The 14421-nt window shown below is 47.4% G+C and overlaps 1 protein-coding gene across 4 annotated transcripts in view; it reads left to right on the top strand.

Moving 5' to 3' along the window:
- The first annotated feature begins 9531 nt into the window (after nt 1-9531).
- Nucleotides 9532-14421, top strand: part of PDE10A (phosphodiesterase 10A) — a 662280-nt gene continuing 657390 nt past the window's right edge. For 2 of the 4 annotated variants that reach the window (XM_073671427.1, XM_073671428.1), the window contains exons 1-2: nt 9534-10055; nt 10229-10851. In XM_073671427.1, the coding sequence (XP_073527528.1) occupies nt 10500-10851 (352 nt within the window). In that variant the 5' untranslated portion in view covers nt 9534-10055; nt 10229-10499. Of the gene's footprint in view, nt 10056-10228; nt 10852-14421 lie in introns of all 4 variants that reach the window. The other 2 variants (XR_012318032.1, XM_073671426.1) reach the window with 2 other exon arrangements.

Below are 14421 nucleotides of genomic sequence, written 5' to 3'. Positions count from 1 at the left end.
GCTTTAATAGGGGCAGCCAGCTCCCCCTACTGGCCTGAGACAGGAGGCATTGCATGCTAATGTTCCCCTGAATAGAGAACCTCCCCCTTGCTCTCAGACACAGCTTTAATTACATTTGTGGCATCCAGGCCAGGGTGACACATCCCCCCCTAGTGAAATTTAGTACTCCAGGACTAAACAGTAAACAAAGACAATATGCATAACAATAAAACATTAATAGACAGACAACGCACAAATTGAGTTCTTAAGGTCACAGTGTGGCCTGTGACCGGGTGTCCATATCACCAATACAACGGGGAGCCTTAACCAGGTGGGGGTCTGTCCTACCCCAAGTCCTTCACAGTCTTAGTTCATTCCTGGGTTAGGCTCCGAACGCAGTCCATGCAAGGTCCTGGTTATAAAAAGTCCATAACCTGTGAGTCCTTACGGTAGCTGCAAGAAACTGAAACAGAGTATTACCAAACATGCATGTAACTTTGCAAACGATTCAACATTTGGCAACAGGGTTATTTACAATTTTAGTACATCCTATATTCTCCAGCGAGCGGGTATCTGCCCCTTTGTGCTCCTGGTTGACCTCCTTAACCCACTGTCTGGTGGTGGACTGACTCTGCTTTTCCCACTAGCGTTAGGGGTACAGCTACCAGCTGGGTGTACAGGTAGGGCAGGCAGCTGTCTGCGGGTTCTTTGGCTTACCGCAGGCATGGCAGGCTCACTGTCAGCAGAGGTTTGATTCTCCTGGGCTGCTGGTTCAGGCTCTTCTGCCTCTGGAACCGCTTGCTCCTCTTCACCTTCCGGCTCTGGTGTTGGTTGTTGCTGTGCCGGTTGCAGGAAATGCAGGACAGGTAGCACTATGGCATCATTTATGTGAGTCCAGGACTGAGGGAACTCTCCGAGAACGGTGCTGATCATTTCTTCCTTGTCCTCTGCGGGTTCAAGGTCACTCTGATCCTCTTCTGCACTACGGAGTTGCTCGGGGCATCTTTTGAGGTGGTCTCTGGAGACGGTGCTAGTGGTTTCTCCTCCGTCCTTGGTGATCACGCACACCTTCGGGTTGTCGTGATCAGACTGCAGTACGGTGTAGGGTTCCCTTTCCCACTGGTCGTCCAACTTATGTAGCCTTCTTTTTCGCTTTAGGACTTGCTCACCAGGTTCTAGGGGACCAGCAGGGGCGTGTTGGTTGAAGAGTCTTTCTTGCCTTTCTCTCACCTGGGCCAGGCTCCTCTCCACACTCTCCTGTACCTTCTTGTACTGCAGTTGCCTTTCCGTATCCCAGTCCGCATCCGGGGAGGTGTCCTCAGGTATTAAGACTCCCATCTCCAGGTCTACGGGCAGCTTACCTGGTCTAGCTCGCATTAGGTAAGCCGGGGTGCAGTTTGTAGCATTCACCGGGATATTGTTGTATAGGTCTATCAGGTCCGGCAGTTTTTCTGGCCACAGGCTGCGTTCCTCCAGGGGCAACGTCTTCAGGAGATCAATGACTATATTGTTCATCTTCTCACACATCCCGTTGGTTTGTGGGTGGTAAGGCGTTGTACGAATCTTCTTACAGCCATAGAGGTTGCAGAACTCCTGGAAGATTTCAGCCTCGAACGCTGGACCCTGGTCTGTCAGGACCTGTTCCGGATACCCGTGTGGACGGCAGAAATATTGCTGGAAGGCTCTGGCCGCTGTTTGGGCTGTCAAGTCCTTTACCGGGACCACCACTAGAAAACGGGAATAGTGGTCCACGATTGTCAGGGCATAGATGTATCCTGACCGGCTTGGAGCCAATTTGACGTGGTCCAGAGCTACCAGCTCAAGAGGCTGCGTGGTGACGATGGGCCTCAAGGGTGTCTTCTGGCTGGTGCGGTCCTTCCTCCTCAGGTGACAAGGGCCACAGTCTCTGCACCATTTTTCTACAGCTCCTCTCATGCCGACCCAAAAGAACCTTCCTCTTAGCAGGAACTCCAGTTTCTTCCAACCAAAGTGTCCCGGTAAGCTCCCAGGACCATAGCTGCATCCCGCCTTGGAACCACGACTTGCCAGGTCAGCTCGTGCGTCCGGTGGTTGACAATCCTTCTGCACAACTTGCCTTCGTAGAGGAACAGCTTGCTCTTCTCCTTCCATAGCTGCTTGGCTTCCTCTGGAGCATCCTGATCCATGCGGGCGTCTTCCTGGGTCAGCAGTTCTTTCACCAGACGGATGGCAGGGTCGCTATCTTGGGTCTCGGCCCAGCTGTGGTGAGGTAGGGGATTGATCATCACGGTTGTTAGATCCTCCTCTTTCACGCGGTGGGAGTATTGAGCGGCTCCATACCGGTGAAACGCGGGGAGTTCTACCTCCTCCATCTCTTCTGGGTCTTCGTCACCTTCAGGTAAGTGAGGCATTCTTGATAGGGCGTCCGCGTTGGCATTGGTTTTGCCTGCCCGGTACTTGATCACGAAGTCATAGTTGGAGAGACGGGCCATCCACCGCTGTTCTAGGGCACCCAGTCTTGCATTGTCTAGGTGTGTCAATGGGTTGCTGTCCGTGTACACTGTGAACTTTGCGGAGGCCAGGTAATGCTTGAAGCGTTCCGTCACGGCCCACACCACCGCCAAGAATTCTAGCTTGAAGGAGCTGTAATTCTCCGGGTTCCTCTCGGTGGGCCTCAGCTTCCGGCTGGCGTACGCGATCACCCGTTCTCTGCCCTGTTGGTTTTGGGACAGTACGGCTCCCAGTCCCACATTACTGGCCTCTGTGTGGAGAATGAAAGGCTGACCATAATCAGGGTAGGCCAGGATCTCATCCCCCGTGAGGGCCATCTTCAACTGGCGGAAGGACTCCTCTTCCGGCTTATCCCACTTGAAGGGTGGCTTTTGACTTCTGGACTTAGACTGTCCGATCAGGAGGTCCTGCATAGGAGCTGCCATCTTAGTGAACCCGGGGATGAGCCTTCGGTAGTAGCCTACCAACCCGAGAAACTGTCTCACCTCTTTGATGTTCGAGGGGCTTGGCCAGCTCTTGATTGCCGTGACCTTGTCAGGGTCGGGGGCCACTCCTTCCGCGCTTACCACGTGCCCTAGATACTGGACCTTTGGTTTCAGCAGGTGACACTACGATGGTTTCACCTTCAGGCCATAGCCTGCCAGGGCTTCGAACACCTCGGCCAGGTGCTTTAGGTGGTCCTCGTAGGTCTTCGAATAGACGATCACGTCGTCCAGGTAAAGGAGGACCGTCTCGAAGTTTTGGTGCCCTAGACAGCATTCCATCAGCCTCTGGAAGGTCCCTGGTGCGTTGCAGAGCCCGAAGGGCATACAGTTGAACTCACTCAGTCCCATCGGGGTGGTGAAGGCGGTCTTCTCCTTGTCAGCCTCTGCCACAGGAAGCTGCCAGTACCCGCTAGTAAGGTCCAAAGTAGAAAAGAAGTTAGCTGATTTTAGTGCAGCTAAAGACTCCTCTATTCTAGGCAGCGGATATGCGTCTTTGTGGGTGATACGGTTGATTTGTCTATAGTCCACGCACATTCTCATGGTGCCGTCTTTCTTTTTGACCAGAACCAAGGGGGCTGCCCAGGGGCTACAGCTGTCTCTAATAACCCCAGCTTCTTTCATTTCTCTTAGCAGGCCCTTGGCGTTCTGATAATGTGCAGGGGGTACAGGCCTGTGTCTCTCTTTTATTGGTGGGTGACTCCCTGTGGGGATGTGGTGTTCTATCCCCTTTACTCTGCCGAAGTCTAGCGGGTGCTTACTAAAGACTCTCTCGTACTCCTGTACCACCCGGTAGACTCCTTGTTTTTGGTGCAGGGGAGTGGAGTCAGCACCCACATGGAGTTTCTGGCACCAGTCCTCCTTTTGTTTCTGGGAGCCATTACCCTCCGCCTGTGGAGATGGAGGCAAGGGTTCCACGGCCCTGATGGCTTTGTGTTCGACAACAAACAGTTTGGCGAGTGTAGCGTACCTGGGTAAGTGTACTTCCCTCTCCCCGATGTTGAGAATGCGGACGGGCACCCTCCCATGACGGACATCAACCACCCCCCGGGCTGTCAAAATGGTGGGCCTGCTGTCTGTGTACACGGATTCTACCATGGCTTGGTAGTCCCTACCTCTCAACCCGATTGCAGTCCGACACCAGATCATCATTTCACTTTTGGGAGGCATGGAAATGGCGAATGGGTCACTCAGTCTTACGCTACCGATCTCACCACCAGACAGTTCTACCTGCTGCCGTCTCATCAGGGCTTTTATCTCCTTGTTGAGGACTCTCTGTTGGCTGGAACTAGCATTCACCGCCACCTGTTGTAGAATTACATTTACCTCTGAAAGACAATTTTCAATTACATTAGTACCCACAGTTATTTTAGGGTGACTTTCACGACGGTCAATGTCCACAATAATTACTCCCTGTGCCGGCAGTTCAACTTTACCAATCTTAATGGTCATCTCCTTGAACCCCATCTGCGGCACGGGTAAGCCATTACTGGTGATGATGCTCAAGTTACTGTCTGGATACCGTGTGATATCAGCATCAGTCCAATACTGCTTAAAAAGTACATAAGGGATAGTGGTTACTTGCGACCCAGTATCCAGCAAGGCGCTCATGGGGATACCGTCCAGCACCACGGGTAAAACCGGGCGCCCCCCAAAGTACTTATAACGCCAATTATAAGGGCCTGGTGATCTTATGCCTGGGGGTTGGCCCTCTGCCCCAGGTTGGACCCGTTTAAATTACAGTACCTGGAAATGTGTCCGGGCTGGTTGCACCGACGGCAAATGGGCTGTCCATCCTCTGCGTAGCGGTCTGTGGGCCTCCCTCGGAACGACGGGATCCTCCTCTGTCGACGCCACGGGACATCCTCCGGACTTGAAGCCAGCTCGATGGGTCTTGACGGGTCCACTTGCAATGCCTGGACGGTCCTGGTCAACACCGTGACGCTCCTGGTCAGCTCCAGGACTTGGTGGTGCAGGTCTTTCGACGGGGCTTGATTCAGGGCCTGTGCATCAGTCCCCACGGAGTCCATAGAGGAGGGCGCCGCCTCCTGGTGGTAGGTGAGAGCAGGGCGCCGGGGGTTTATAGCGCCACTGGTTGCAGATTCACGGAGCACCCTTATGGCCCTGTCCTTAAATTGGGCAAAGGTCAGGTCGGGGTTCTGAAAGAACATGAGGCGCAGTTGGGCCTTGTGGGCGCTAGACAGCAGACCTTCTATGAATTGTTCTGTTAGCAGCTTATCCGTTTCCTGCACACTGCCAGGGTCAGTTTGTTGAATAGCCCTCAAGGCTTCCAGCAGATTTAGGGCATAGTCTCTGATGCTGTCCTGTGCCCGCTGCTTACATCCATAGAACCTCATTTTAATCTCAGCGAAGGTACGTGTGTCAAAGGTACCCCGCAGCCGGGCCAGAATACCCTTCACAGTCCTTTTCTCCTCAGTGGGCCATGATTTTACCTCCCTTTGGGCTGCGCCAATTAACTGCCCTGTTAGTATGCTGACCTTCTGTTCTTCTGTCAGGGGGTAAACTTGGAACAAACTGTACAGCCTTTCCTTAAAGTCAGTTAGGGCATGGGGCTCCCCTGAGTACTTGGGCAGCCAGGCCGCTCCAGGGATGTAGGGCAGGGAAAAGGGCATCACTGCTGCTGCAGCTGCGTTGGTGGTAGTGGGTGCCTCTGTGTCCGACATCTTCCTCCCCCCTAGTTAAGCGTGGCCTACCTTCCGACGATCCTCATCTGTAGGTCGCGGCTCCGCTGCTGATGCTCTGGACGAGGACCTTGCGTCGCGTCCTGATGACGTCAGCATTGCTCTCTCCCTTCCAGGACCTTGCGCAGCGTCGGTGCGTGGGGCGGAGCTTCGGGTCTCGCGCGCTTTCGGCGTCCACGCCCCTCTTCTTCCTGCTCGGCGTTCTGAAGATGGCGTCCGATGGCGGGAAGCAGCTGCGGATGGCGGGAAGACGGCAGAAGATGGCGGGAAACGGTCCAAGATGGCGTCTGATGGCGGGAATCGGCTCCGGATGGCGGGAAACGACTCCGGACGGCGGGAAACTTCGCCACAGGTAAGTTACAAAAGTCTTTTTCAGGCATGCAGTACCCGGTGGTTGCGGGCACGAAATCCTGCCGACTACGCCAAAGCTGACTCGCCCCCTGGGCCGTGGGGCACTCGGATCCGGGCAATAGGGGGAACGATGGGAGTAGTAGTGGCAACCCGGTTCCGTGGCTCAGGGTGGTCAGGCCAGTGGTAGTCCGTTACGTGTTGTTGATTATGTCCGACTACGCCACCCGTGGATTGTGGTTATTAGGAACCGCCGCTGCATGCAGACCGCTGGGGCTGATGAGGTGTGCAGCTAGGGTAGTATGACTCCCCACGGGAAGAGTGCGGCCCCAGGGCAGTATAATGGATGGTGGGAGTGATGGTGGTGAGAGTCCCAGTACCGGTAGTGCTGGAGGCGCGAAGGAGCACACAGACAATAGGTTGCAGTCCAGGGTCTTTACTGAAACAGGTAAACTGACCCATAAACAGTCCCAGCTAGGAGGGGACCTGGATGTTTGAGAGCAACGGGGAAATTGGCCCTGGTCAGGGTGAGGGTGTAGGCCTACCGTGCTTTCTGCGCTCCTTCTGGCTATCTCCTCGTTATAGGGTAACAGCCCACGTTTCCGAGCTTTCCGTGTATTCCCGCCTGTATGGCCTGCGACGTGGGTTCCTTTCTGCTCCCAGCCTGGTACGGCTTTACTGGTCCCTTCGGTTGTGGCAGGGCCTCCAGGCTTCTTAGGCCAAGGAATATACAGTCCCTTGCGGACTGGTTATCTGCTGGGGGATGTGGAATCCTTCCAGCTTCAGACACCAAAGTCTGGTAAATTAAGTCCTCTTTCTGCCAAGACAGGCTCTCTTCGCCTCTTGTCTCTGGCTTGTGGCTCTCCTCCTGCCACACTTCCTCTTAGGTGCAGTGCAACTGTCTGTCCCTGCTCTGCTCTGGGACAAGTCTCAGTCCTGAGACAGGCCGTCAAGTTCTCCCTAACCCTGCCCCCAGCACCAGCTTTTATAGGGGCAGCCAGCTCCCCCTACTGGCCTGAGACAGGAGGCATTGCATGCTAATGTTCCCCTGACTAGAGAAGGGCCCCCTTGCTCTCAGACACAGCTTTAATTACACTTGTGGCATCCAGGCCAGGGTGACACATATTGTTTGGCCCACTGGAGCCGTTTCTGCTGGTGTACAGTGGATAGAGGAGGTCGACAGGATGGCTTACGCACAGCTGCAAACCTCTGAAGGACCCTGCATCTTGTTGTTCGGGTGACGTTGGAGGCACCAGCAGCTTCAAAAACTTGTCTGCTGCTATGACAAGGCTTTTTTGCTGCTGCTCTTTTAACCTGACGTAATTGCCTGTAGGAAAGAGTCCTCAATTTTCCCTTATCAGCACGCACACGTGTGTACTGTGAATCAGCTACATACTTCTTGATTGTGCGATGATCACGATGAAGTGTCTTGGCAATGTTGATTGTAGTCATGCCTTGACCTAAACACTCCACAATTTGTTGCTTCTCAGCAGCCAACATATCCTTTTTCTTTCCCATTTTGACAGAAAATGTAGGCTGCTTAATAATGTGGGACAGCCTTCTTAAGTAGTCTTGCCTTTCATTGGACACACCTGCCAAACTATCTAGCACAGATGTCTGCAATTGCTTACAGTGATATAAAGAGCCATGACACACATCACCATCAATGAGTTTAACTGACAAACAAAAAAATTCTTACCTTATCACTCCTAAACACTTCTTGCATAATAATTTGGAACACAGTGTAGTGTGACCCGAGAAAATGTCAAAAACTAAAAAAATAAATCTATACTTACCCTCCGATGGCCCGCGCTGTCTTGCTTCACTGTCCCGGCTGCCGACAGCAGTAGACTGAAGGACCTGCCGACGTCAGCGTTGCGTGATCCGTCACATGACTCTGACGTCAGCGCAGGTCCTTCAGTACATTGCGAACTGCCAGCAAGCAAGGAGGAGTGCAGCAGGAGCCGCCAGAAGGTAAGTATATATTTATTTTTTATTTTATTCTTTTTTTTACAGTTTCTATGGTACCAGGGTCCGGAGGAGAGTCTCCTTTTCTCTAGACATGGGTACCATCCGCACATTAGAACGCATGGAATGCGCATCTACATATACAGTGATGCATAATCCATGCGGTCTAATGCAAGTCTATGGCGGTGAAAACGCAGCACTTGCGCAAAATAATTGGTAGTGCTGCATTTTTTTCCGCAATGATAATCTGCAGCGGAAATTTCCGCAGCATGTGCACAGCACATGGGGATTATCATTGGGGAACATGGCAGGCCTTCTACCATGTGTTTTTTAAGCGTTTCTGGTGGTTCTGAACGAGCCTGTTTGTTTTCAACAGTATCTGCATCCTTAGGATTGTGATGCGGGATGGAGGGGTCTGATGTTGTTTCACATCGGGCCCCCCTGTCTCACGGGGCCCCATAGCAGCTGCATGGGCTGCCTCTATGTACGGTACGCCCCTGGGTTTAATATTTATTCAACAAAGTACATTAAAGTAACCCTTAATTAACATTGTAAGCCATTTTTTCCAACAGTTGGTGTTCTGTGTTTTTTTTTAACTTATTAGCTGTATAGATAAATGGGGAGTTGTGCTACTATTAAACCTTTTTTTTTAAAGTTACTTCCGTAAGCTTTGTCCCAACGAAACAGTTACTGTGTTCATTTTTTTTTCTGTTGCATTCTTTGTCATGTCTTACATTATTTCTATTTAGCTGTATGGTGGGCCCCAAGAATGATAACCTATTCTGGGGCTTAGGTACACCAGTAGCATACTGACTAGAAATCACTAGTCCTAGGGAAAATGAGCTAAAGAAGGTTTCAAAGGAGGTTCATTAGAGCAGAGTACACATTCTCTATATGCTGAGCTTTACAATCCTGGATCCTGGCCCCGCTTATTTGGCTGAGTTACTCCATTATAACCAGTACCTTAAGACAGGGAACAGACTGGAAGGGCTGATGCACTTGTCAGTGTGAGCTTGTGGTGCCGCCTCCTGAAAGCTGTTAACTCTTCCCGCAGCAAACACTTGCAAGGGAGAAATGAACATAATGCACATCAGAACACTTTTGGGAGCTTGAACCTAAAAGAAAGGGGAAAAAAGAAGATAAAAAAATAGAAAAAATAAATTCTTCTGCCAATAATGCAGAAGAAAAAAAATGTGATTGTGATTTTTTTGGGACATAGTTTTATGGGGATATATGGCTGTGGTTATGTTTCATTGCTTGCTTCATTTGCTTATTAACTTTGTCTCTTCTGTTGGTTACAGGGTAAAAGAATATACCAGCATACTGCCGGAGGACGATAAGGAATAATAAAAATCCCATTAGGCTCTCATTCAGAAAAGGGAGCACAGGAGAGTGGGGGCCATTTATGTCACTGGAGGCGGCATTGACGCAGACATCTCTGACGTCAGCACAGGCTGCAGAGAAGTGGTGGGGGGGAGAGGAGCTTCTGGGAGGCACTGCTCTTGTGTGCAGAAAGCCTTGCACTGTGGGAAAATGTTGTAGAAAGCAGTGGAACATATACGTAAATACGTATTAACTCAAATACACATATAGTAGGTGCGTCTCAGTGTGTGTAAACTTTCTGCCAATGGTATCACAATGAGCTACATGGAACCGAGCTTTTGACCTGGCATCTTATAGCCACGGTGAGAGTGCTTGCCATCATGACGCGTTCCGGCTGCTTGCGTCTGTGATCCATTAACATTTCAATGAATGGCAGCTGTAGCAGTGGAGATGCTGACGTCATTGCCTCCTGTTGGACATGAGATTCGCCCAAACCTCAGTTTCTTGCACAAGACAAACTCCTAACTTCACAGAGACGCCAGGCAGCTCCAAGGATAACACTGGCACTGCCAGGACTACTGCTTAACTGATTTCTGCCGTTATTCTGTTGCTGGAAGGGCAGTTTATATAGTGCATTTCCATATATTACATATATAACGATACACAGACACTTTAATTTAGGATCGCCGTACAGTCAGATGCAGCTGAAGATCTCCTCCAACAGAAGCCAATGAAGAAAGGAGCAGATGCCTCATTAACACAGGTAACTGGCACTTTTGCTTGGTTACAATTGATACCATTTATAGCAGCAGCCTAGGAGTTCTCTACAAAGTCATCCAGTACAACATATATGCATGTATGTATTTGTGTATCTATGTGTGTATGTGTTCTGTAACTTTGGAGTTGAACTTATTTGATAGTAATTTTTCATCACAGAGCACACTGTTGGCTTTGACTGGAAGGAGGGTCAATGACAGGTTGATGGATCCAGCTCCCAGGAAGTCTATGAAGATGAGTACTGCTGACTGCAGGTGCAGTGTTGGAGCCATATGTGGAGTAGGCAGTAGGACACTGTCGCCTCTCTATCTGAGACTTACCTTGAGATGTGCTATAGTGGCGAAAAAGACACGTGACCTATTATCAGGAACTTGGAAAACTAGAATTTGAGTGACGATGTTTCAGCACTTCTCCAATTTTCCAGTAAAGAATGCCCACTGCTAGTGAGGACTATGTCCATGCCTTCACTCCCAATCACTCCTATGTTTTATCTCCAGCAGCGGGAAAACAGGAGAGAAATAGAATAGAGAATTGCATTGATGGAATTGTGATTTGTAGAATTTCTCCTCATAGTCCCTGCCTCCTACTTGCTCTCCAGCCACTCCAAAGTCTCTCTCTCCCCATAGCAAAGAGTATTCTTGTCATCTCACACTACCATTCAATCAATCCGTCATCCCTGAAGCACCACAATTCGAAGATCACTCTGCAGATGTCGAAGAAACGCAAAGCAACAGACAGTGAGTGTGCTACCCCCCAAACAGGGCTGGACACGGCCGAGCCAGGTAAAGAATGCCATCCTCTCTCTCTTTGATGGTATGCATGGGCAACAGTAATGTTTCTGCACATTCCTAGTTATGTTTCCTTATAATAATGGATTGGGAAAGACTATTTTCATTGTATGGGGAAAAGACATTAGTGGATGGAATTAGGGGACCTTAGAGGGGGTTGTAATGGTCTACAAAGCTAACAACTTTTAAAAAGAATGGAAATGGTATGATCTACCAATCTGTGTAATAAATGCTTGCTACTTTTTTATTTAGAAGGCAAGTGATTTGTTTGGTGTTTTTTATGTGTTTAGCCCTTTTTTACATGTAGGCCTAAATATTTGTTAACAGGAGTACATAATAATGAGAATATGGTGACGATCACTATGATGGTACATGAATGCTTTTGCTATATTTGTGCCGAATGCAAAAATGACATTTTTCTTTCATACAGTTATAGTGAAGAATTAAAATAGATTTTTAAAGAAAAATGTTAATATATGTAGTATATAAGGTGTCATAATTAGGTTTAGCTAACAAGCAGCAACAATGGAGGCTGAAGAAAGTTATGTCATGTACGTATTAGGGGAAGAGTAGAAAACAGTATTCGGCTACATTTTTCTCTATGACACACCTCCAGATTATAATGCAGATAAAGTCACTCTTTATGACTCGGTTCTATCAGTCTGATATGATAAAAGAAGTGTTCATGTGGGTACAGATAATGACTTGATGGGGAGAGAAATATGTATGTAATTGTTTGGTTTATTCCCTTCACTCGATGAGAAGATTGAAATATATAGATGCTCTATTTTCTCAAAATGGAGTCAATTTTTAGGTAAGATAGCGTAGATAACACCAGTTTTGTGACAGACTGAATTTACTGTATAAATTGCATAAGTAAAATAATTTGATACTGTTAGAAATAATTTGAGAAATGACACCAACTCCTTCCAATAAGCACCCAGTCCTCTGATATAATCATTTAAAGAGATACTACCCTAATTTATGGTTATGGTGTCTGTGCTGTAAGAATAAGATAATGTGTGACGGTCATCACTGGTATATATAGATGTACTGCTGGCATAACTCACCATAGGTTATAAGATGTCACCCAAATGTGCTGTATTGGCAGCCGAAACCGGTTTTTCCATTTATTAATGTTATGGCACATTTTCCCACCCCTCGATCGCAGGAGGAAGGTGGTCATCAGTAGAATGTGCAAATGTCTGCAACACAGTTCTGTTCACTGATTGTATAGAAACTGAGGAACACCCCAATCAGTGAATATGAGCAAAAATCTGTGAAGAAGATCATCAACATCATCCTGCGGATTGGTGAGGTACCTAAATGTCGGACCCCCCATCAATCAAGTAGAGAAAGTATATCCCAGCAATATACTGTCACTTTCTGTGATGGGAATTCCCCCTTTAGTGCTGATCAGTGAAATTGGGCAATAGGGCTACATATCTACTTTGGCAGTGGCATATTGCATTGGCAACAAGTTCATATGCCTATGCTACATTATATGATGAAAGTGAATGCGGTAATCTCAACATATATAAATTACAAAAAAAAGCCAAAGCTGTAAGATTTCTTGTGTCTTGTCTGCTGCAGGCGCAGCAACTTGCAGGTTGCAATATGATCACTTATACTTTTATTTTATTGTGATGTAGCATAGACATATTATAATTTTTTTTTAGAATTCTTCAAATTTTCTTTATTTTACAGTGGGTGACAGCAGCTGCTGCATTTATTGAAATCCACACAGAAGTTACCAAAGCATATAAATTGGTTCCTACATCAAACATGGAGCATCACAGCCAGAATCAAAAACAGTCAGTTTATTAAATAACACACAATAAAAAACATACATTTAAAAAAAGTTTGAAAGGAGATATAAAACAGAAATGGATGCCTCAGAGCACGTATAGCATATTTATCATCTGCCCCAATCAGACAAGATCATTTATTAGCTATCGAAGTTTAAGTAAATCAATATCCCAATAACATGCATGGGCTCACATGTGCAATGTGCCTATCATAGACAGATGAGTCATAAACCCCTTCATATGAATAATAGTAAGATGCAGTCAATCAAGCAAATAAGGCCCAACGGAGAGGAAATTTCTCATATACAATATAGCTGAAAGTAACACTGTGGGATATGATGCAACCAGCATGCAGAATCAAAGCTAGTGTTACATAGTTAGTATCTACAGTAAACAGCACGCATGTATGCATCAGATCCCACACGGCACCTAAAGATATGCAAAGTCATTCATGCTGGGAGGGACAAGAGTATGTACATATAGCAAAATAATAATGTCAAAAGGAAACAATAAAGAGGCAAACCAGTGTGTTGGTCCAACGGGAAACACCCTGACGCACGTTTCGCCGTCAGCTTCTTCCACCCCTCGATGAAGCTGATGGCGAAATGTGTGTGAGGGGTGTTTCCTGTAGATACTAACTATGTATATGAGAAATTTACTCTCCTTTGGGCCTTATTTGCTTGATTGACTGCCTTTTACTATTATTCATATTTGTCAGGAGTGCCTTAATATATAGCCCACTTATAGGTTTCTACATAAAATGGATGTTGCTGTGTTTATATTCCATATTATTAATTATTGTACATAGTAACAATAAAACCGACAATTAGAAACAGCCTTATAATCATACAAGTGAATGTGGAGTGCCCAACAGGTCTCAAGGGACTCCTGACCTATGGGGATCCCAGAGACATGCACCCTCAGTACTTGTCTGACCCTGCTCCTAAACTGTGTGCCATTAGTCTTCTCTCTGAGTCTGGCTGCTCACATGTAGTTTTCCCATCAGATAAGCAATTCTGTGCCCATATGGTTTGGGCCTGCACAGAATGGCATTGGGAGCATTTATCTATTTCATAACTTTATTTTGTATTTACATAATTAGTTATTTCATTTTGATTAAGGTAATTTATTTTTTTTATTCCCACTAGAGGACCTTCGATCTTTTAGCTGTCGGAGAGTGAAATATCTGTAATTCTAATACATTCCAGCCTTTAATGTACATAAAACACTAAGGAATGCCCTAACACGTGTTATTACTGGACAGCCGAGGACTGTCGGCTTTACAATGTCAGCAATCATGAGGTTGGGCTAATGGTAAAACATAGCAAGCCTTTTTCCTTTGTCAGAAATCAGGATCAGATGTCAACCTCAATAGAGAAAGTGACTGTTTTAATAGTTGTCGATTTATATTGTTCTATAACCTCCTATTTACCATGATTTATCAGTTCTTTGTAAATTTCCATTTTTAATCAGAAGTGACAGAGCATAACACCTGTCTGTGGCCCTTATGCACCTTAACTGGATTGCATTTACCAACCACAGCAAGTTTTCATCTATGTTTTGGTCTCTGCCCCCTATACTGCGATGGACTTCCGACTACCCAGTGTTTTAACCACAGCTAGCCTTGTGTCTTTATATCTGCTATTCTACTTGGTGCCATATCTTTACTTATGATTGGACTTGCTCCTTTACCTTTCTCACCATAGTTTCTTTTTCTAATTAGTAAATGCACCAAAACCCTACAAGAAGAGAAAAG

The sequence above is a fragment of the Phyllobates terribilis genome, unplaced genomic scaffold, assembly GCF_046119375.1.
Source record: "Phyllobates terribilis strain yellow unplaced genomic scaffold, ASM4611937v1 Scaffold_3__8_contigs__length_932513732, whole genome shotgun sequence".
In the NCBI taxonomy this organism is placed as follows: domain Eukaryota; kingdom Metazoa; phylum Chordata; class Amphibia; order Anura; family Dendrobatidae; genus Phyllobates; species Phyllobates terribilis.
Note: the sequence above shows the minus strand (reverse complement) of the source record. Positions and strands in the feature narration are given on the sequence as shown.